Source organism: Cornus florida, unplaced genomic scaffold (genome assembly GCF_030987335.1).
Source record: "Cornus florida cultivar Cherokee Brave unplaced genomic scaffold, ASM3098733v1 CherokeeBrave_3.0.0_Hap2_Chr02, whole genome shotgun sequence".
Taxonomy (NCBI): Eukaryota; Viridiplantae; Streptophyta; class Magnoliopsida; order Cornales; family Cornaceae; genus Cornus; species Cornus florida.
The window spans coordinates 26,596,748-26,620,776 of NW_026775572.1; the positions used below are offsets into that span (position 1 = coordinate 26,596,748).

At 36.2% G+C, this 24,029-nt stretch overlaps 1 protein-coding gene and 1 long non-coding RNA gene across 4 annotated transcripts; one reads left to right on the forward strand and one right to left on the reverse strand.

Annotated features, from left to right (window-relative positions):
- Nucleotides 1–109: 109 nt before the first annotated feature.
- On the reverse strand, nucleotides 110–14,630 carry LOC132294400 (uncharacterized). 3 transcript variants are annotated; one of them, XR_009478048.1, is made up of 7 exons: nucleotides 13,324–14,630; nucleotides 12,356–12,411; nucleotides 9,960–10,033; nucleotides 9,631–9,711; nucleotides 3,707–3,754; nucleotides 1,233–1,315; nucleotides 110–1,129 (listed from the first exon to the last, which is right to left on the reverse strand). It is a non-coding gene; the product is annotated as an uncharacterized LOC132294400 (long non-coding RNA). The 3 variants fall into 3 exon arrangements; XR_009478047.1 differs by having other exon boundaries at nucleotides 110–1,139; XR_009478049.1 differs by lacking the exon at nucleotides 3,707–3,754 and having other exon boundaries at nucleotides 110–1,139.
- LOC132294398 (uncharacterized) lies at nucleotides 3,183–23,506 on the forward strand. Its single transcript, XM_059792244.1, has 6 exons — nucleotides 3,183–3,274; nucleotides 15,939–16,359; nucleotides 20,649–20,696; nucleotides 21,921–22,241; nucleotides 22,321–23,013; nucleotides 23,209–23,506. Exons 2-6 carry the CDS (start codon nucleotides 15,940–15,942, stop codon nucleotides 23,347–23,349), a joined length of 1,623 nt encoding a protein of 540 aa, XP_059648227.1. The 5' UTR covers nucleotides 3,183–3,274; nucleotide 15,939; the 3' UTR covers nucleotides 23,350–23,506.
- Nucleotides 23,507–24,029: the final 523 nt, after the last annotated feature.

The following is a 24,029-nucleotide window of genomic DNA, read 5'->3' on the forward strand; positions in this document are numbered from 1 at the left end:
TTAATCTCTGATCCAGGACCTCGCTATCTCATTTTCATTCAGAGAGAGAGAGACAGCCTGTCCCTTGGTGATTTAGTTATACTGACTTATTTTTCTTACTTTATACGAGGTTCTGCTTAGTTGTCAGGAACAGAGAAGTATAGACGGTAAAGAGAAAAGGAAAGGAAAAGAACCTAATTTTGGCTTTTTTTGTTTTTGTATTTGTTTTTTATTTTATTTTCAACATGACTGTAGAGAAGAGGCACATAGGTGAGTCCCATGATTGCAATTGGAGGAGAAGAGAAGTTGTTCTCCACCAATTGGCAGGGCATTTAATGGATAATGGTATCTCCTTCTAATGCTGACTTCTTTTTCTGGGCCTTTGCTTGGATATGTGTATTGGCGGTGTTGCATCATATCAAAGGTGTCAAATTTTCAGCTCACAGTGCCAAAATGGTTTTAGGTTCTGTGTAATTTTGAGTCTAAAATCCCAGGACTGATGTGCATACTTTGTAATCAATTATGAGTAAAAGTTCATACAGTTTCGGTCTCTTGTTTTTCCTAACCACCTTTGTAAGCTGTGAGATCATAGAACATGGTTATAGTTCAGTACTCGAGGTTTGATTATTCAGAGGGGGTATAATTCCACGCCATTCGTGGTTAAGACGGTCTAGGAATTATTTTCATCGAATGATTTCTTGACGCTTCACCTGCACCAGGAAGGCAGGGTGTTGGGAAAGAGAGGTCAAATTCTAATGTTATATGAAACTTTGATGCAGGTTACATTCATTGACATACAAGCTGAATTTTGCCAATATAACTATCCGCCAAATAACTGTCCATTTTTTTTGTCCCCTTCAAATGATGGCAAGCAAAGCATTACAAAGTCTAATTCTGAAGGTGATGGTGGAAAATAGAAAAATCAATTTGTTTTTGCCGAGTTCAATAAGGATTTTGTTGACGTTCTCTTCAGCTTCATGACTATGACTATTGGAAACATTCTGAGACTTGCCCACGAACAGTCACTAGAAGTGGACTTTGGTTGTTTGAACAACTTATATGAAAGTGTTGAGAATCTTGACAAGGAACATCTACAAAGTGTGAAGTGCAAGGACTTGCTGCTTCGTCCTCGAAGTGCAGCTGAAATTTACTGCAGGAACCTAAAACTGAATTTTGTTAATAGTGATACTAGTGAGTACTAGGAAGCTGAAATTCTCTTTACATCAAGATAAAGGGGTTTTTGTGAAACCTACCTCAAGGTTCATGATAACTGATGACTTTCATGTAAAGCCCATATCCACTCTGAAAAGCTTAACCCTGCTTAGTAAGTTTGGAGCTACAGATAGAAGCATAAGAGAAGAAAGGACTATAAGATAGGAAGGGATAAGGTAATTAACTAGTTTTACTTTCTAGGCATTTCGATGTAAAAATTGAATACTCTCTATCTCCTCAGGTTATGAAATTGCTCATGTGATCATTAACATCAAGGGCGCCATTCTCAGAGACCATTTTGGAACCAGCTATTGACAAAAGCAGTTTCAACATTTGCCACGAAAAATGTGGTCCAACAAGCATGGATCAATCTCGCAGGGCTATGAATGCAACAAAAAATGAAACAAAGATAAATTTGAAGCTTGTCATCAACAAATCTAATAACAGGGCATTGTACATAGAAGCAAAAAAGGACTTTGTTGATCTTATTGGCAGTTTCCTAACATTTCCACTTGGTTATGTCTTTGAAAAATTTTCATGTTTGTCCTTGAGGGGATGCTTGGGTAATCTGTACAAGAGCATCCAAGATTTTGATGCTGAGGTATTCTTTAAATCTGAGGAGATGAAGTCGATTTTGGTCAATCCAAAAGCTGGTGGTCTTGCTTTGGATAAGAAGCTCATTCCCATTGAGGAAGCTGCATATCCATTTTACTCTACTACTTCTTCCCTATGTAATGTCTCTTGTGTGCTGTTGAAGTCCAATCCAGAGGAAACAATAATTGACAAGGGATTCATTAGGGGACCTTCCATGTTCATGGTGACAGATGATTTCATCATTACGCCTTTATCATCATTCTCAAGCATATTTTTTATTGACAGATTGAATATTCCTCTTGGTGACATTGTAGAGCAAGAAGTGACAATGGGTGAGAAGGAGGTAAATTAACACAAGACTTAGAGTATAATTATTGCTTACATTCTATTGACTCACCGCTAATTCATCATGTGCCCTTAAACTGATAATTCATTATATTTCTGAAGATAGGTGGAGAACTTCTATTACATAGTTGTTCCTAGGAGCTTAAAATTTTGGAACAAATGGTTGTGCCTAATATGGACTTTTATATTGATTTTGAGAGGTCTTGGTTCATCACCCTCTATTAATGCCATCGGAATCACATGTTAGGATGGGTGTGAGTATGCTATGATTATCAGTTTTTCTTTACAGTAGTTGCTACATTTTCTAGTTGCTAATGATCCATTCATATGTGGATTTTTTGTTGCAGGCTTTGCGTCTATTGGAAGCTGCTTTGGTGTCAAAAACTTCTCTGATTGATGTTTTCATATAAAATGAGCTGAGAATTCAGACAGTTGATGCTTGATCGGACAATAATCTCTATAAAACGTGGTGTCAAACTTTTCCTTTATGTCAGTTATGTCAATTACTTTTAGTATTTTTGTCTTTTTGTCTTTAGAGATCTTGACAGGCACTGTAAAGTCTCAGTTGAAAGAAGATTATGAAAAGAAAATGAGGTTTTGAGACAAAGAATAAATCAACTTGAGTTCATTTGTTACTCAAAGAATAAATCAAAGGGATGTTAGGAGTTCATATATGTCATATATGTTACTCAAAGAATAAATCAACTTGAGTTCATATGTTACTCAAAGAATAAATCAAAGGGATGTTGATTTTTCTCTTAAATTTATGGACAAAAACACAAATCAGTTTAATCCTCTAAATGTAAAGACTTTATAATGAAGGATTAAAATAAATATATATAGTTTCTTCTTTTTTCTTCCAAACATGATTAACACTATTATTTTTTGTTTGTTAATTAACCATAAAAGATCAGTACTATGTTTCATTGTCTTTCCTTTTCCCAATCAGAAAGAACAAGTATCCAACTTTATTGTTTCCACACTCCTCCTAACACCCAATCATCTTCTGCTACTTTTTCTTTATATATGCAAATGCTTTCCCTTTTAAAACCCATTTATAAATCATCTATAGTTCACTTCTTCTCTAAGCATCAACAACCCACAAATCAATATTCAGAGTGCAAGTCTTGCTTGGTGACTTCAGGTACCATCCCTTCCATTCTCGAATGTTTAAATTATTTTGTTCACCAAATTACTCTGATCTTCTTCATCTTCGTCTTCATGTATTCTATATTTTGAGGTAGTTTAGTTTTTGAGGATAATGTGATCCAAAGGTTCTCCTTTATATGGTTCTTATGTAATATGTTGGAAAAATAGTAGTTAGTCTTATATGATTCTTAGGTAGTATAGTTATTTACATCTATACATATTGTAATGACCCGATTTTGAGGGTCCGAATCATTAACTGGGTCCTTACCCGAATCCGAGGTCAACTAAAGACGCTACCATCTTTTCTTATGTCAATACATAATATACGTGTCATCCCAGGGTTTATAAATAATAATAATAATAATAATAATAATAATAATAATAAAATGAGATCATAGCTACAAAATATGTCAAAACAGTCACTAACCCATCAAAACCTGTGGAGAAACGTCGTCCACCACTTCCTTTCCGTATCCTAAAAAATGTCAAAATAAGGGGTGAGCAAATTGCTTAGTAGGTGGTGCCTAAGACACACCTCTTGTGAACCCATGAATCCATACAAAGCATAGGAAAAGGAAAGAGGGGTCATGCTTAGTCAGAAGGGAAAACATAGCATCAATTCCAACAACAATGAATCAAATCCTCATCAAACCATGCCATGCTATGGAATGCAATGGTATGCAATATTGCTTCCCATTTCAAAAACCTTTATCCATCATCATTTCCAACCGTTAATGCAACTCGTCCCATAGCAACTCCATGGAGGTACGAGAGAAGGATTAGTTAACTGTCCCTGACCCATGGCAACTCCATGGCGTCATTTGGGGTTTAGGTAACTCAACCACGTTAGGAAAGTCTCCTTAGTTTCCTCTAGGTTACACTAACGCCAAGGTCCCTAGGCAACTCCTAGGCGACCGAGTTTTCGCAAACCTCTTTCAAAACCTTTTTCCCAAAAATCATTTCTATTGTTTCATAAAACAACTTTCCCCATTTCATGCCCAATGATAAGGCATGAAATGTCACATGTTATCCAATGTCAACATAAAAATATATTCATTTCATTAACATCATGCTAGCAAATTTAAAATAAATATAATTGTTATTATTATTATTATTATTTTTTTCCATAACAAGTCATGTTCTCATTCTTATCAAATATAACATTATAAGTAAATGGAGTATATAGATAATTCAAATAAACATTTGTATTTTATCACAATTTAATTGGACACACAACGCAACACATACAACACATTTAAAACACCTTATCATGCTTCATTATATATATTTTCAAATAACCATAAATAATATTCAAAGTCTAGTGAACAATTCTATAAATTTCTATAAAGAAAACTCACAAAGGGCAAAGAAATTGTAGCTTAGAAACCCCTACCTCAAGAAATGAGGAAAATCCCAAAGAGAACCCCAAATTCAAAAATCCGAAAGTGGCCCAAATGAGGCTTTGCTCCCATCAACATGAAGCCCTCAACACGCTCGTCAGCTTTGCCTTCTATAGCAAGATCAAAATCTCAAAGAAAAATAGAAGAATCAAGGCTAGAAGTGCTTAGATTTAGAGAGAGAATGAATCTGTACAGAGAGAGAGAGCATACTGCCGTAATGAGAAGAAGAGAAGGACTATGAATTCAGCTATATGAGGTTATATGCACAAGGTTTAGTCAATCTGGGCCCCACAAATATCATTATCAATTTCCTTTTCTCACTTCTCTTCCTACTTCAGCTGGTCCCTTTCCGTCAGACCACAAAGATACACACACACACACACACCACACACACACATATATATTGTGACTAAACAAAAACTAAACCAAATCCCATTAAAACATCACCACTGGGACCCGCCACCCACCAATTCTCCATTTCTTTTTTCCTCACGGGCCCCACCATTACCATCAACAATTCAATCCTTTCAATTTAATTTCGTTGGCTGCAGCTCCATCTTACTCTTATCTCTTTCTCACATTATATATATATATATATATATATATATACACACACACACACAATATAACATGTAACAACACCCAAATTTGGCATCTCCTTTTTCCTTGTTCATTTCGGCTGACCACCTTTAGCACATAAACTTTATATGTATATATATAACAAAAACTAAATTATCCCATTAAACATCACAAGTGGGTAAAATCTGCAACCACAATTAAATAATTAATTATGGCAGCCAAAAATGTAATGAAATGAATTAAAATCTTAAAAAAAAAAATCGGGTTGTTACATTCTCCACCACTTAAAAAGAATTTCGTCTCGAAATTCAGATCTAACAGTTTCTGCATACCCGAAACATCCAGTCTCAACTTATCCCTTAAAGGATACACAAAACCCCAGACAAGAAATACCGTCAGTTGCACAATCAAGCTCAAACTCAAATCTACACATCCCTGTCAGACCAAGCACTCGCTATATACCGCATAGCTACTCCATCGCATAACCATACCAGTGACTACCAACCGTACTATACTATAATCATCATACTAAACAATTACAAGATGGCTAAACAACAAATCTCACAACGACTACATAATCATGAGTCACCAGAACAATAAAACGTATTGTCCTGTACCCAGGACCTAAATCCTCAAAACAAGATCTTCAATAGTCAATGGTTGTACCACAACCCTTTATCAGATACTTGATCCTACCTAACACACCTCGTCACCCGGGATAAATCATCGGAGTCCACACTGTCACACCAACACGATGCATAGTACCATACTCTTACTGTCCACGACCAGTCGAAACAATTAATAACCTTTGACCCGACATCGTGCTAAAGAGGAACTGATTCAGGAGAAATAGTTGGCCATGCCATTCTCATCCTCGATCCGGTCTTAACACAGATGTCGTTCCTGTCCTCAGGTCCAAACCTCAAATACAATCTCACACAGTCCACCTAACAACCATGAGATTTATTCAATATTAATCCATCACTCTACAAAGTCCTTAACAACTATACAGTCACATACCTACTCTAAAAGTCCCAATCATGCCTCAATCATACAACTCGTAACAAGCTAAGAACAACACGGCACTGAACGTTATAATCATTAACTAGCATAAAAGATCTCTAATCTCCTCATAACACCCATACCAGGTAAACAACTCCATGATATTACTCGATTCAATTCTCACCTCTTCAAAACACACAATATGACCATCTCATGCCTAAAACCTCAAAACGAAAGTCAATTATCCTTATTATTCTTCAACGGAGTCCCATAATCACTCTCTAGCTGCTTGACACTCAACAATACCAACACTTGTCCTCAAAACACTGCTCAAATCAGACATCAATAAGAACATCCGAGTACATGACTCACATCACATTACCTAACCATCCTCAAGCTTATAATTCACGACACACCACTAGCCATCACCAATAGTACCAGACACCAGAAATGCAACCCCTATTCGGAAACTCGTGCCATCAAAACCACTCTCAAAACAAGTACCACCTAAAACCAATGACTTTATCTCCCTCCGTGGGAGTGAGTCGACTAAATCAACAAAACCTTTACCGATAAACTCTAATAACATAACAAACCACACACAGGCCCGTCTACCTACGGATGCGCACAACTCTTAAATAGAGAACAAGACTTGCGACAATCGACGTCCCTGCTAGGACTAGAATAAACAGAAAAGTAATGAACCCTGTACTCACCAAAGACTGACAACTCCAACCCGAATGCACTTGACATCTTGTCACATTTTGCTCACCAATCATCCAACCACGGATACCCAATCTCATCTGAGATGAACTAAACTCCTTATATACAAGGAGAAGAACTAACTGGATACCCATACGGAACTACGAACTCAATTCTAGGTGACTTCGCCTCAAACGGACCGTCATACACTATCAACATAGAAACCTCGCATATGATACTCCGCAACACCCATGTTAACCAAAACCACTCAGATAAGAGCACCAACGCTCACGACACACTGACACTAGAAACGATCACAACCAATCGGACACTGCATCCCGTTCTATCTGGAAACCGTCACTCCCAAATGACAACCTCTAAGCCATAAAATAACACATTACTACCCATTCCATCTCTACCTTCCCAGGTGACACTACCTCGATCACCGTGCACACAAGACCCATGACCTCAGTCACAATAACCCACTGATTCTTCAAAAGAAAATGATACCTATATGGCAACATCGCTCTCACTGGCTCTAAAGACTAAGTTGTTCACAATCCCCTCAACTGGCGTACAATCCCATCACATAACTGACAACACACAACAAACAACTCATAATCCCAAAACCACATTCGGATCATACCTTAAGTTGTTCCGCTCACCAGCACAAATCATCATACCATAACACCTTTACTGCCACTCATTCTAAACAACAGTTTAAACCTACCATCCCACCGAACCATCAAGCCACTACTAAGCAATTCTTCTTCCAACATCCTTAAGATAATACCATCATAACAAGATAATAAGCATCATTCTTGATATTCCCCCACAACGGCCACTATTTACCACTAGAAAAGAACCTCCATACGGCAATGCCATGTCGACAAATCCTCAAAACATAAATGAGCATAAACAACCGTCTCCTCAAAACCATCTACAATGCAATCAATCACCAACGCTTAACTGGCCACTCAAACCACTCCTCCTCAGACAATCTACATGTCTAAACAAGAAAACTTCATACTTTAGGTTCAACGTCATTATCTTTCCTCCGTTCCGTTCCTCAGAACACCCTTGGCCCCGACAAAAGTCAAATAAGGCTACCAACTAAACCTATGAAATCACCCTCATCCCAATCATTCTGATCATCAGTCTATCTCTTCGGATCCTCAAACAACCAACACTACCTCCTCGTACCCCAGATGCAACATAAAATTCAACTCTAGTCCGCAGCTTTCAATTGCAAAACACAATCCATTAGATACACAGTACCTATCCTCTTTCACTTCATTCACGAATGACCTAGTACTCCAATGACCCCATACTACCTGCCTTGTCCTGCAACTCCGTACTATACAGCTAAAACTGACCACTATACCTCACCTCGAGACTCTCTCGACAACTGTGACAACCTATAACCCCGCTTATCCACCAAGTCATGCAATCAACTCACCGAGAGTCAATTACTCGTAGCACACTCCTGTAGTTTCCCGAAATGGGAGTCACCTTTCAACCAACCGTAACCAATACACTTCCTTAGACCGTACCAAAATACCCGCAATACACATCTACAACTCAAAGACTACATTCGTGACTCAAACAACCTCTGTCACACCTACGACGACCGGTTCGAAAAGAACCTCCGCACCAAACCGTAAGTAAAGTTACAAACACTAACCTCCCAAAGTCATACATTTTCTCCCTCGAAACCCTCACTCGCACACCCGGCCTCCACGGTCACATGAACCCATCCACCGATGTATGAAACTCACACATAATAAGGATACCATGCCATGTAATATGAACCCGTTCTATAGTCGTGCTCTAAGCACCTTACCAAACGCAACAAGAAGATCAGGATGACTATACATTGAATAGCTCAATCCACGAGCTAGAAGTCCAAGCCACTCGTTCGATAAAAACCGGCACTTGACAACCCTGGAGCAACTGAGCTCTTCGCCTTCTCAGGTCAAAAACTTACACAACCATCTACACTGTGACAAGTACTCTACCGTACTAGCAACCATCCCATGCTGGACCGTATAAACACATAAGAATATAGATATTTACATATACAAGATGAACGAAACCCACAATACTATACGAAACATACTTTCATATACTATGCTCATTATATGTCACATTATCATAAAAGAAAATTGCACCAACTGTGTCTACTGTTTGCCACCGTCATGTATCACATACTTTCCACCTTATCATGTATAACATGCTTTCAATTACTTTCACATTTCACATAATTGAATCATACAACTACTTCACATGCATGGCCCATGTAACACATATTTTAGCATTTAAACACGTAAACACTTAGCAAATAGGCATGCCTTCAAAACTGTAAACATATAAACAGGTAGCAGGTAAAGATGTTTCATAAAACAGTAAGTACATAAACACAAACACGTAATCAACACAGGTTAACCTTCTACCCCTCTAAGCAAACCACTGCACGTCATTCGAAAAGTATTCGAACCTAACGCTCTGATACCAAATTTGTAACGACCCGAACCCGAGGGTCCGAATCGCTAACCGGGTCCTTACCCGAACCCGAGGTCAACCAAAGACGCTACCGTCATTTCCTATGTCAGCACATAATAATAAAATGAGATCGTAACTACAAAATATGTCAAAACAGTCCACTAACCCATCAAAACCTGTGGAAGAGCATCGTCTGTGTGATACCCCTCGGATCCGAGACACGGGTTGATCAGGCCCAGGCCCAAACCTAAGGGAATATCAAACAATCAATATGTAACCGAACACATAATACAAAATGAAATAAGAAATTAAAGTAATAAGCTGAAGGAATGCTAATTTAAAATCCTCAAAATAAAATTATTAAAATCCAATACTCCAAAACTCCATAAGTTTAACAACTCGGGAATCCATCCAGTGGACCCCTTATTAAAAGTCCCAACAGAAATTAAAACATCAGAAATAGAATCTAAAGCTAAACATAGAAAGGATTCCTACGTAGTCGGAGGAATGAATGTCTGTATCTGCACTGCACTGCACATCCAAACTCTAACCTTGGAACTGACGAACACCTGAAAATAAAAGAGTGGGTCAGACCCACATGCAAGTCCTATTCTACTACAATCCATACAGTAATCCGATACGCAGATACATCCTAGAGAGCCTAACAATATCTAGAGTAGTCCATATGTATATATATAGTACACATTATAGGACGCTCGCTAGTCTAGTAGGTCTGTCTCAGTCTGAGTAGAGATACCATGCAAATCGCACATAAAGTGGTCATGTGTACCTACACCTACCAGGGAACAACACCTATGTCCAGTTATCCATCCTAGGCGATATACGCACCCTAACCATGGTCCTGAGTCTCAAGCTCATACCGCGGCACCATATAATAAATATTTAAAGTCCGTACTTCTAATACAAAATATCATCCATCTGTATAGTGGTATGATATATGTATAACAAATCCATCCTGAAACCACAGTAGGTCATTCAATTAATTTTATTGACATGACACAAATAGGAGATGGACTTAACCTTTCTGATTAATCCATACCTCAATCCAAATTAGGTAAGACTAAGTGCTTAAACTAGTCCATACCTAGTATGTCACCGTCCCATACCGGTGCATACAATCCTCCAGTTAACATAGTTAACAACACAGTAATAAATACTCATTAATCATATTCCAGAATTAACATAAATATCATCTAACATGTGTATGACAATTTATGCATCCAATATAAGATTAAATTATTCCATATACATAATTATTAGGCATTCAACACAGAGCCTAAAAATCATATCAAATATTGTAAATTGTTATAACATATGCAACCATTTACATCCCCCAATAAAAACCATGAATTGATACAATTTAATACAATTTAAAGTACCAATTAAATCCATACTAAGTACAGTTGATTTTATTTAATTCACCATACCTATAACACTGAGGAATATATGTTTATACTCAATTAAATCATATAATAAAATCCTACTAAGTTCCAGTGCACAAAATTTGCAAAACAGTGAGCAACACTTAAGTTTTTCTTTAACTTTATATGGCTTCATCCCTTTATCCAACTACAAACTAATGTTTCACCATTATTTTATAGGTCTACAATAGTCATCCCCAACCTTTAAACCAATTCAAACTGATCAAAAACACCCCACGCAGTCCAATCGTGCCCAAAAAAATAAATTGGAAGACCTTAGGTGAGAGCAGGCTCCTGCAAAATGAAGAGCCGACTCCAATATCTTAGGAGCCGGCTCCTAGCAAGGTAAAGCCGGCTCCACACCTTAGGGAGCCGGCTCTAAGGGTAGGAAGAGGCGGCTCCTCCTTCTTTGGAGACTGCTCTTCTCTCCTTAGATGTCGTAATCTATTCCTGCATCGTCTTCTCCAAGTCCGGTGATTAACAAAACCTCTGCAATGTTTTTAAATCCTTGTTCTAGGTTCAAACTCAGTCCTAGGTACATCTTACACCACTGACATTCGACCATAACATGTCTTGAACACAACCTTTTGAAGCAACGACTACAGAAACTCAATTAGAAAATTTAAGCGATTCAAAACAGATTTATTCAATGAAATCGTATATTGTTTTTAATACTTAATTCAGGGTTTAATTCTTAGACCCAAATTAATTACAAGTCATCAATACATATTCATGATCTCAATTTAATCAAAACTTAAACATAAACACCGAGAAGAACAGATAACAGAAAACATCAAGGTTTATGCAAATTACTTATTTCAACGAGAGTAATATAATTCATACATGCATACAAGACGTGATATTATGTTTGTTTATTCCATTTTTAGCCTTTAATTAATCCCTGGAGTCTAACTAGGCATGCAGAGAACTCGAATTAAAGGGAAATAGAAGAATAGAGACTTGCTTTTTCACTTATTCCACGTCTCTGAATTTTCCCGTGCTATGCTTTGCTACGCCCCCTCTCTCACTCTCTATTTCTTAGTAGTCCCTGGTGATATAGATGTAACTTATGGTTTGTTTTTCTAAAACCCTAACCCTAGTAGGCTTATATATATATAGGCTTCAAATTACCAAACCTTACTCCAACTCTAACTATAAGTCGGCCAACGTTAAATCCTAAAACCCTAAATTTAAATAAAAAAAATAACTACACCGTAAATTAATTAAACAATTAAATTAAACCCATTTAAACCAATTAAGTTAAGTAAATTAAATTAAGTCAATTTAAAACAACGAATTAAAATAAAAATAAAATACTCATTAATCAATTCAAGCAAAACCAGAACCAATTAAATAACAATTAAATAAAATCACAATTAATTCAAACAATCCAACAAACAAATAATTAATTAAATAAAATAAAATGCAATTAAACACATAAATAAATACCAGGACTATCCTTTTAAAATTAGGGGTATTACAGTCTGCCACTTCCTTTTCGTATCCTGAAAAATGTTAAAATAAGGGGTGAGCAAATTGCTCAGTAGGTGGTTCCTAAGACACACCTCTTGTGATCCCGTGAATTTATACAAAACATAGGAAAAAGAAAGAGGGGTCAGCTTAGTCAGAAGGGAAAACATAACATCAATTCCAACAACAATGAATCAAATCCTCATCAAACCATGCCATGCTATGGAATGCAATGGTATGCGACATCACTCCCCATTTCAAAAACCTTTACCAGTCATCATTTCCAACCGTTAATGCAACCCGTCCCATGGCAACTCCATGACGGCACGAGAGAATGATTAGCTAACTGTCCCTGTCCCATGGCAACTCCATGGCATCATTTGGGTCCAGGTAACTTAACCACGCTAGGAAAGTCTCCCCAGTTCCCTCTAGGTCACACTAACACCACGGTCCTTAGGCAACTCCTAGGCGACCGGGTTTTCGCAAACCTCTTTCAAAACCTTTTCCCCAAAAATCATTTCTATTATTTCATAGAATAACTTTCCCCATTTCATGACCAATGATAATGCATGAAATATCACATGTTATCCAATGTTAACATAAAAATATATTTATTTCATTAACATCATGCTAGCAAATTTTAAAAAAATAGTATTATTATTATTATTATTATTATTTTTCATAACAAGTCATGTTCTCATTCTCATCAAATATAACATTATAAGTAAATGGAGCATATAGATAATTCAAATAAACATTTGTATTTCATCACAATTTAATTGGACACACAACTTAACACATACAACACATAAATACACCTCATTATGCTTCATTATATATATTTTCAAATAACCATAAATAATATTCAAAGTCTAGTGAACAATTCTATAAATTTCTATGAAGAAAACTCACAAAGGGTAAAGAAATTGTAGCTTAGAAACACCTACCTCAAGAAATGAAGAAAATCCCAAAGAGAACCCCAAATTTGAAAATCTGAAAGTGGCCCAAATAAGGCTTTGCTCCCATCAACACAAAGCTCTCAACACGCTCGTCAACTTTGCCTTCTATGGCAAGATCAAAATCTCAAAGAAAAATAGAAGAATCAAGGCTAGAAGTGCTTAGATTTAGAGAGAGATTGAATCTGTAGAGAAAGAGAGCATACTGCCATAATGAGAAGAAGAGAATGACTATGAATTCAACTATATGAGGTTATATGCACAAGGTTTAGTCAACGTGGGCCCCACAAATATCATTATCAATTTCCTTTTCCCACTTCTCTTCCTACTTCGGCTGGTCCCTTTCCGTCAGACCACAAAGATACATATATATATATATACACACATTGTGACTAAACAAAAACTAAACCAAATCCCATTAAAACGTCACCACTGGGACCCACTACCCACCAATTCTCCATTTCTCCATTTCTCTTTGGACAATATTTGCATCCAACCCAGGTTGGATGAAGTTTGTCCAACCTGGGTACGTGGTCTAATAGAATGTCAACATGTGTCTATAATAAATATTAAATTAAATTGGGCAATGCCCATCTATTTTCGGGTAAAACCCATTTATGTGAGATTCTATCCTTTCTCTCTCTACAAACATCTTCCTCGATCTCCACCACGCCGTCCTAATTCCTCATCCAACCATCCCAGTCCTCCACCTTGACGGTTGAGATCTTCTTCACGAGTGTGCAGACTATGTACGAGCGGTAGGCGGACGGTATCTTCACGGCGTTGGAGAGAATGGAGGATTTGCAGCCAGTGGATTGGATAGAAGTAATTTGTGAAGGGTTTGGATCTGTGCTTGTATTGCAATCGTCAAAGAGGAAGAGGCGCATGTACGCATGTAAAAACGTTAGATCTACTCGCATGAGCACGTGATGGCGAGTGGTCGGAAAAGTTCATTCCGGCGATGGTAGTCTGTGCTCGAAGTTCAGTCTGACGGAGATGGTGGCGATAGTGGCCTGCAAATACGTCTCTCTTTAGATTGGGGATTGCTATTTGGGTATGTATTGGACTAATTGGTGATGGCTACTGTGTTTGGAATTGATGGTTGTGTTTGGTGGGTGAGCAGTGGTGAGATTGATGGGCAATCGCTGCAGATTTTAGGAGAGAGAGCTAAGGGAGCGATCTTTTGAAAGCAAAGCAGAAAAATAAAAATAAAAATAAAAATAAAAATAAAATGTGTTTTGCCGAGTCAAACCCATTTAAGTTGGATAATACCCAACTTAAGTTCAACAGTGCTTATGGACACTTGTCATGTCCTGATTGGACCACGTACCCAGGTTGGACAAACTTCATCCAACCTGGGTTGGATGCACGTATTGTCCCTTCTCTTTTCCCATTTTCTTTTCCTCGCGGGCCCCACCATTACCATCAACAATTCAATCCTTTCAATTTAATTTCGTTGGCTGCAGCTTCATCTTACTCTTATCTCTTTCTCACATTACATATATATATATATATATATATAGACACACACACACAATATAACATGTAACAACACCCAAATCTGGCATCTCCTTTTTCCTTGTTCATTTCGGCTGACCACCTTTAGCACACAAACTTTATATGTATATATATAACAAACACGAAATTATCCCATTAAACATCACAAGTGGGTAAAATCTGCAACCACAATTAAATAATTAATTATGGCAACCAAAAATATAATGAAATGAATTAAAATCTAAAAAAAAAAAAATCGGGTTGTCACACATATACACTAAAGAGCATGCTAGTAGGTGAAATTGTTGCTACATGATAAATTTTCTGCTTGCAATTTTTTTGTTTTCCTAAAGGACCTAAACCATATTTTCCTCACACAAGATGGGCCTTGACTAGCTCAGGAAGCAAATTCTACTGCTCTTTTGTAATTTAAACTACTAATATTTTCTCATACCTATTAGGGTCTTTTTGAATTACATGATAATGTAATTGGCACTATTCCAGTAACTGGAAATTTGATCACAGGCAATCAGTTCTGATAAATTTTGTTCTTGATTTCTAACATGACTGTAGAGAAGACGAACATAGGTGAAGCCCTTGATTGCAATTTGTGGAGTACAGATATTTATTTTTATTTATTTAATTATTGTATATATCATTGGCAGGGGATTTAATGGATAATGGCATCTCCTTCTAATGCTGACTTCATCTTTTTTGGGTCTCTGTTTGGATAAATGGTTCATACTGTATTGGCAGTATCACAGCATACCATATGTGTCAATTTTCATTTTCACTAATGTTACTAATTTCACCCAAGTCACAGCATACCATAACGGTTTCAGTCTCTTGTTTTCCCTTGCCAGCTTTGTAAGCTGTGAGATTATAGAACATGTTTATGGTTCAGTCAATGTTTGATTATTCAGAACGGGTATGATTCTAAGCATTTCATGCTTTAACAGTTACTTGATTGAGTTAAGCTTACAGTGACAGTCTAGGAATTGATTTGATTGAACGATTTCTTAACACTTCTCCCTGCACTAGAAAGGCGGTGTAGGGGAAGAGGAAATCAAGTTCTAATTTTTTCTTTTCTTTTTCGTTTTCCTTGAAAGGATGTCGAACGAAGCTTTACAAAGTCTAAGTCTGAAGGTGCTGGTGGAAAAAGAGAAAACTCTAGTTGTTTTTGCCGAGTCCAATGAGGATTTTGTTGATGTTCTCTTCAGCTTCATGACTATGCCGATTGGAACCATTATCAGACTTGGCCACGAACACTCGCTAGAAGTGGACTTTGGTTGTTTGAACAACTTATATGAAAGTGTTGAGAATCTTGATGAGGAACTTCTACAAAGTGTAAAGTGCAAGGACTTGCTGCTTTGTCCTCGAAGTGCTGCTGAAATTTACTGCAGGAACCTAAAATTTAATTTTGTTAATAGTGATACTAATGTGTACTATGCCTGCAGAGACGGTCACTATCTTGGTCCTTACTTCAATGCTCGTTGTGATTGTGGACAGTCCATTTGTTACGCGTATAAAGTAAGTAATCTTATGTCCCTACTCAGGGCGGAGCCAAGGGGGGCTGGAGGGCCTATAAGTCTGAAAATTTTTATTAGTGTAGGTAAAAAATAAAAAAATTAGGATAACCTGCATAGGTAAAAAGTATAAGTGCCCCCCAAATTTTTTTTGTTATATATATATAATCTATTATATACATATGATCTTTACTTCTTTTAACATGTTTTAAAATAAAAAAATATGATCTTTACTTCTTTTAACATATTTTAAAATAAAAAAATCTTTTTCCTTTTCAATTCTTTTGTCCCCTGGTCTAATTGTTTATTTATATTATATTTATAATGTTTTGGCCCATTGTTTATTTGTTTATTATATTCATAATGGGGAAACATGGACCCATTGCCCTCCACCCATGCCTTTTCTTTCCCTTGAAATATGGCTCAAATTTGGGTGGGTTTTTTTTTTTTTTGGTGGCAGAATTGGTAAGGTGAGGGCATTGGCTTGCATTTGCCAGTGTTCGAGCCTTCCTATCTCTTTTAGGGGTTTACTTGGTAGTTACAAGTTTAAATGGCGGGTAATTGTAACAACCCGAAACCCAGGGGTCCGAACTATTAACCGGGTCCTTACTCGAACCCGAGGTCAACTAAGTCAGACCATCCATTTCCTATGTCCATGACTGTCAGACGAATCAATCCATTGTCCAATTGCTCTAAGACACAACCTTATAAAGAGGGTCACCGGTCAAAGAGGAAGGGTCAGATGACAGAGCACAATCGTTCAGCACATGGTCGGTCGGTCTGACATACAAGGTCGGTTGTTCTGACCTACATGGTTCGGTTGTTCTGACCTTAGAAGGTTCGGTCGACCGAAGGAAAGGTTCGGCCCTCAGCCGTTCTGAAAGGTTCAGCCCTCGGCTGAAGGAAGGGTTCAGCCCTCGGCTGAAGGCAAGGTTCAATCCTCGGCTGAAAGAAAGGTTCAACCCTTGGATAGCTCTGTCGGTCAGCTGGTCCTCCTTATAAGCATGCCGACAGGCCTTGGATAGCCGCTATATGCAACCTAATAGTCCAGAACTCTGGACTCTTAGTGAGCCGAACTTGATAAACAACTTGATGTGCAACCAAACCCAGATTCACGTCTATAAAACATGACATCAATAATTGAAAGGCATCAATAATTGATCAAAACATAACCCCATTTGCCTATTCATCATAAAATAATTACATAATCTCATTTTATACAATTGAAAAAAAGAATTAAATACAAGGATGAGGCCTCCATGGCCAAAATTTACATAACTTTGATACAAATAAAATAAAAATGAATCCCTAGCTACGTCAATATCCATGGATGCACATTAATTACCAACTTGTCTCCTCATTCCTGCAAAAAATGTTAATGATAATAGGGTGAACTCAACAGCTCAGTAGAAAAAGCCTAAAATACATTTCTAAAAATCCTGTGAGGAACAACCAAAGAAGAGGAGATCAGGAAAAGGGATCATGGGAATACCAGCCACAACATCATACTTGAATTTTCACAAATTCTCAAACCATTTCATCACCAATCATGTAGATCAAGAACAAATCATGCTTCACAACTCTATTAGACAGAACTAAACATGTTCACACCAACAAGATTTACATGTAGTGAACACATAGGAAACTCACTAAAACAATAGGAATTCGTAGTTTAGACTTCCCATACCTTAAGATAGATAGCAACCCAAGCTCCAAGCTCCGAACTCACATCCCACTAAAAGCTTCCAATACCCGCACCAAAACGTAGCCCTTGCAATGATCTACAATTTGCTAACTTTGGCTTAAACCAAATCTTCTTTTAGCATGAAGAAATTCTAGAGAGAAGGAAGAGAGCAATATAGAGAGAGGAAGAACATGTCTACCGAAATGAAAGGAAAAGAAGAATGGGCTAAAATCAAGCACCCCTTTGGTCTTTAGAATGTTCTAGGTTGGTCCATGAGACTAAAATGACGAAGATGCCCCCTAAACTTCTTTACAACCTCAACAATGCTATAAAATATCACCCTCCACTTAGTACCACTAATACAACATACATACATGAATACAAATACACACACACATGTGAAATGACTACAATGCTTCTCACTTAAAATGACCAAAATGCCCTTTGGGGCCAGCGGGCACGTAAAATGAGAAAATGATTAAAATAATCCAGAAAATCAATTAAATTCCCGAAATTAGAAAATAGGGAAAATCGGTAACATTACAGTAATTGTGTAATGACCCTTAAATGATATTAAATAAAAAAAAAAAATTTGGCATGACCTCTGCTAAAAAGGGTCCTACGACAACCTACTTAAATACATAAAAATGCAATGGCCTCTCTTGGACCTTCAAATTTTATCTAACCTGTCCCAACACAATGCAAATAATACATTTCAACATTTCTTTCATCTATTCATTATGTCTCAACATAGTTCATTTTATGGTGCAACAACCACGTGTCATTACATCCAAATATCATTATTACAGTCCCAAAAAAAAAAAAAAAAAAAAAAAAAAAAAAAAAAAAAAACATTGCTAATATCAAAAGTCCATGTCTTGTAATGTATAAACAACTTATATTAAAATTACAACTCATGAATATAACTACAATAACAAGAGTCCATAAGTCTCAGTACAGAATACAATACGATAAGTTTTACAAAAATAGTGGGACGTAGAAACAAAAATAACAAAATGATCATCTAATCCCTACTAGACCTGTGGTGGAACGTCATCTGCCACTTCGTTCCCGTTTGCTGAAAAATGTTAAAATGAAAGGATGAGCATAAACTCAGTAGGAGGTGCCTAAGGCACACCTCTTGAGACCCCGTGAATCCACACAATGAATAGGAATAAGAAAATTGGGATCATACCATGCCATGAAAAAAACATAACCACAATACCATATCATTAATCCGATACCACAAATGAATATGACATGTAATGATACGCCATGCCATGTAATGTCACTCCCTATTTTCCAAAACCATTTCCATCATCATTTTCAAACCGTTAGTGAACCTGTCTCATGGCAACTCCATGGCGGCACGTGAGAAGGATTGGCCATTGTCCCTGACCGATGGCAACTCCATGGTGTCATTTGGGGCCCAGGTAACTCAACCACACTAGGGCGATCTCCTTAATCCCCTCTAGGCCTCACTAACGCCGCGGTCCTTAGGCAACTCCTAGGCAGCCGGGTTTTTCACAAAATTCTTTCCCAATATATATATATATATATATATATATATATATATATATATATACATATATTCAAATTCATGTTCCCATCTCTTTCCCAATGATGTGCATGGATGCTTATTATTTCACAATGTCATGACAATACAGAATTTCATTCTTTGCAAATCAACATTCACAATATCCATGCTTTATAAAAATCTCTAAAATTTAACATCATGCTTCTAAGTTACAAATTTCAACACATATATTACAATAGGTATGAAATAAAGTCATTTAAGCATGCTTTCTCATACCACATAAACACATACATATAATCATATATTTCATGATACAACAACTAAGTCATTTTAAAGGATAGCATGCTAGACATCAAACAAGAAGAATAATTCATAAAGGTGTAAGAATGTATGAATTAGGAATCCCTACCTCCAAAATTATAAAGACCCCCAAATTTTGTGCCTTAATTTCGAAATCCCTAGAGTTGGCCAAACAAGGAATTGTTTACACCCACGCGTAAATCTCACAGTGCTCTCCGATTTGCCGCAAACGGCATCCAAAAATTCTAAGTGGTTGAAGATTAATCAAGCTTAAGTTGTGTAGAAGAAATAAAAAGAAAAGAGAAGCAAGCGGGACAGAGAGAGACGTAACAGAGAGGAAGGAAACAAGGGTTTGCTAATGACCCTCAAGTCATTACATAAGGCGAAGTGGTGGTGGGTCCCACAATGATAAAATATATTACTTAATAATTATATATATATATATATATATATATATATATATATATATATATATATATATATTCATTAACATTACAAATTGCGAGGGTTCCCACGTTATCAAAAAAAAAAAAAATCTTTCCACCAGTAACAATGTCAATCCCATTCTCTCTTCTCTCACTCTCCACTATGTTTTTTCTGTTTTTAGATTGTATGATTTTTATTTTTGAGCATTGCATCTCAACCAATCAAAGTTTAATATTATTTTCATCAAACCAGACATCGGTTCTGTTTTCAGATTCAAAATTCTCCCACTTTACATTTTGATTTTTCTGTTTCTAGATCACTTTACATTTTGATTTTTTTGTTCTAGATCAATGATTTTGAACGCACCGCATCTCAAAAATCTCACCGGATTGAGGTATGGTGGTTCTTTTCGTTTTTCAATCACTCAAAGTGCAATATTATTTTCCAAAAAAATAAAAATCAAATTGTTCTCGTTCAAGGACCCAATAGCGGAAGAGGTAATCAATTTTCAAAAATTTCACACATATAATTTTTTTTTTTTTGGACGATTGTGCTAATTTTTTTTTTTTTTAATGTGTGCTATTATTACATAATTTTTATTTATTTATTTAGGGTTAAGTGCAAAAAAACCCCTTAAACTATTACCTTTTTGTAAATAACTCCCTTGAACTAAAAACAGCCCCCTGAATTATTGATTTGTTGCAATTAACGACAAATCCATCACAAAAGACTATTTTACCTTTTCTCATTAAAATTTTCATTTCTTATTAAATTATTTTTATTATCTTTTCTCTTATTTAAATATTAATTATACTATTTACATTAATTTTATTTTTAGTATCAATTTATCATAAAAATGAAAAAAATAGAAAGATAGATTTGTAACTACCGTTTTCTAAATTGATTAACTTATTATTAAAACTTTATTATTTATAATAAAATGTATTATAACCAATTTAAACATTTTTATCGTAAAAAATATCATTTTTTTCATACAATATATTGATGAAAAATTAATAAAATACTTTTGAGAAAAATACATTCTTTTCATGTAATATACTCATTAAAAATTAACAATTAATTAATTTTTTTAAAAAAATTATACTAAATTATTTTATTTAAATAATTAATTAAAAAAATTAAAGGTAAATTTATGCAAATTTAATAGAAAATATCTCATAAAATTAGTATAATTTTTTTCATAATTTATTTAGATAAGAAAAATATATTAAATGTAATTCAATAAGAATGGGCATTATGGTCCTTTCATGAAATATAGTATAGGCTTTGGGGATATGTTGCAACAAAATGAGATAGTTTAGGGGTTTTTATGCACAAAATATAGTTCAAAGGGGTTATTTGCAAATTCAAACATGGTTCAAGGGGTTTTTTTTTGCACTTTACCCATTTATGTATAAATTAAAGTGTAATTTTTTTAATTGAATGTTTTAAAATTTTGGCTTAAATCTTATTTGTCCCAAATGTAAAAATCTTCTTTAAATAACTAGATTTTATTTTTAAACAAGTTGACAAAAGTTTGCCTACAAATATTTTTGTATGAATATAATGAATAGTAATATATTATTTTGGCTTAATTTTTTTTTTTTTTTTGGTGTAGACTAAAAATAGTTTTATGGACCCGATCCTCTCAGTTGACAGGGATTCTGGGTCTGGGTCCCTGTCAGATGACGGGGATTTTGGGTTTGTGAGACGTACCGCAAGGCAGCCCCATCTGGTTCTGCCCCGGTCTCTGGTTCCGCCCGTGTCTCTACCTCAAGGTGGAGGGGTGTTTGTGAAACCTACCGCGAGGTTTTTGATAACTGATGACTTTCATGTAAAGCCCATGTCTACTATGACAGGCTTGACCCTGCTTAGTAAGTTAGGAGCTACTGATAGAAGCACAAGAGAAGAAAGGGCTATAAGCATAGGAAGGGATAAGGTAATTAGCAAATTTAGTTTTACTTTTTAAGTGTTTTCATGAACGAAATGAATGGTCAATCCGTCTCTCTTTTTCTCAGGTAGTGAAATTGCTCATGCGATCATTAACATCAAGGGCACCCTTCTCGGAGACCATCCTGGAACCAGACGTTGACAGAAGAAATTTTGGCAGTTTCGACAAAAGATATGGTCCACGAAGCATGAATCAATCTCAAAGGGCTGTTGACGCAACAAAAAATGAAACAAATATAACTTTTAAGCTCATCGTCCACAAATCTAATAACAGGGCATTGTTTGTAGAAGCAAAAGAGGATTTTGTTGATCTTATTGGCAGTTTCCTAACATTTCCACTTGGTTATGTCTTTGAAAAATTTTCATGCTTGTCCTTGAGGGGATGCTTGGGTAATCTGTACAAGAGCATCCAAGATCTTGATTGTGAGAGATTCTTAAAATCTGAGGACATGAAGGCCAAATTGGTCAATCCAAAGCTGCCCCCTGGTCTTGTTTTGGATAAGCAGCTCATTCCCATCAAGGAAGCTTCATATCCATCTTTGTCTACTGCTAAATCCCTTTTGGTTTGCTCTTCCTTGTCTTCCCACAAAGGGGAAAAAATAATTGGCAAGGGATTCATTAGGGGACCTTCGAACTTCATGGTGACAGACGATTTGACCATAACGCCTTTATCTCCAATCTCAGGCATATCTTTTATCGACAGATTGAATATCCCTCACAGTGACATTTTTGAGCAAGAAATGACCATGGGTGAAGAGGAGGTAATTTAACATAAGACTTGAGTATTACAAAGTATTACTTACATTCTATTGACTCTCACCACTTGTTCATCACAGGGCCTTATATTTCTCAAGATGTGTGGAGTTAATTCTATTACACAATTCTTGCTTAGAGCTTAATTTTTTTTTTTTTGGAACAAATGGTTGTTTATCCATTCATGTGTACTTCCGTTGCAGGCCTTGCGTCTATTGGAGGCTGCTTTGGTGTCGAAAACTGCTTTGACTGACACTTTCATACTTACGGAATCAAAGCTGAAGCTCTATGGGAATTCACACATGATTGGAAAAGAAACTCTACAACAATGCAATGTTGAATGAACCTGGTGTCAAATATTTTTTTTTTAATGTCATCTATGTCAATTGCTTTCTTTGTATTTTTAGTGTTTGTATATGTTCTCAACTATTGACTCAAATATCAGTTAATATCAGTTGTAATAAAGCTATGCTGTTTTGTTTTGGTCACAATTGTGGTAGTTATGGGTGGTGTATGCATGGTGTTATTGAAATGTTTATTTTTCGCTGTTTGAAAGTTTCTACCCTAAACCATTTTTAACACTGTTTAAAGTCTTTTTCTCCTTTTTGGCAATACACCACTGGATGTTGATTGTTAATCTCTGACTCTTGCTGTCTCATTTTATATTCAGAGGGAGAGAGCCTGTTCCTTGGTGATTTAGTAATACTGAATTATTTTTCATACTTTATACGGTCTCTATTTAGTTCTCAAGAATTAGGGATGCAAAAATGCCCACCCCAGTGGGGTCTGCCCGGCCCTGTGGTTTTGGGAATCGATCATGTTAATGTGGACGGGATGGGGGCGGCTTTAAAAAATTCAATGGGTTTTGGGGCGGTTTCGGGTTAGGGTTGCCCCGTCCCAAATATACTATAAATTTATTAAATTACCTTTACATATTATGATATATTACTAAAATAGGTTAAGTATATATATACGCATAGGAGGAAACCATAACTCTCATTTTGTTTCACGTCTTAAATATTAT

Coding starts and splice junctions, on each gene's coding strand:
- LOC132294398 (XM_059792244.1), top strand. CDS start 15,940: ATGTCGAACGAAGCTTTACAAAGTCTAAGTCTGAAGGTGCTGGTGGAA. Junction 22,242..22,320: donor TAAGCATAGGAAGGGATAAG/GTAATTAGCAAA, acceptor TCTTTTTCTCAG/GTAGTGAAATTGCTCATGCG. Junction 23,014..23,208: donor TGACCATGGGTGAAGAGGAG/GTAATTTAACAT, acceptor CTTCCGTTGCAG/GCCTTGCGTCTATTGGAGGC.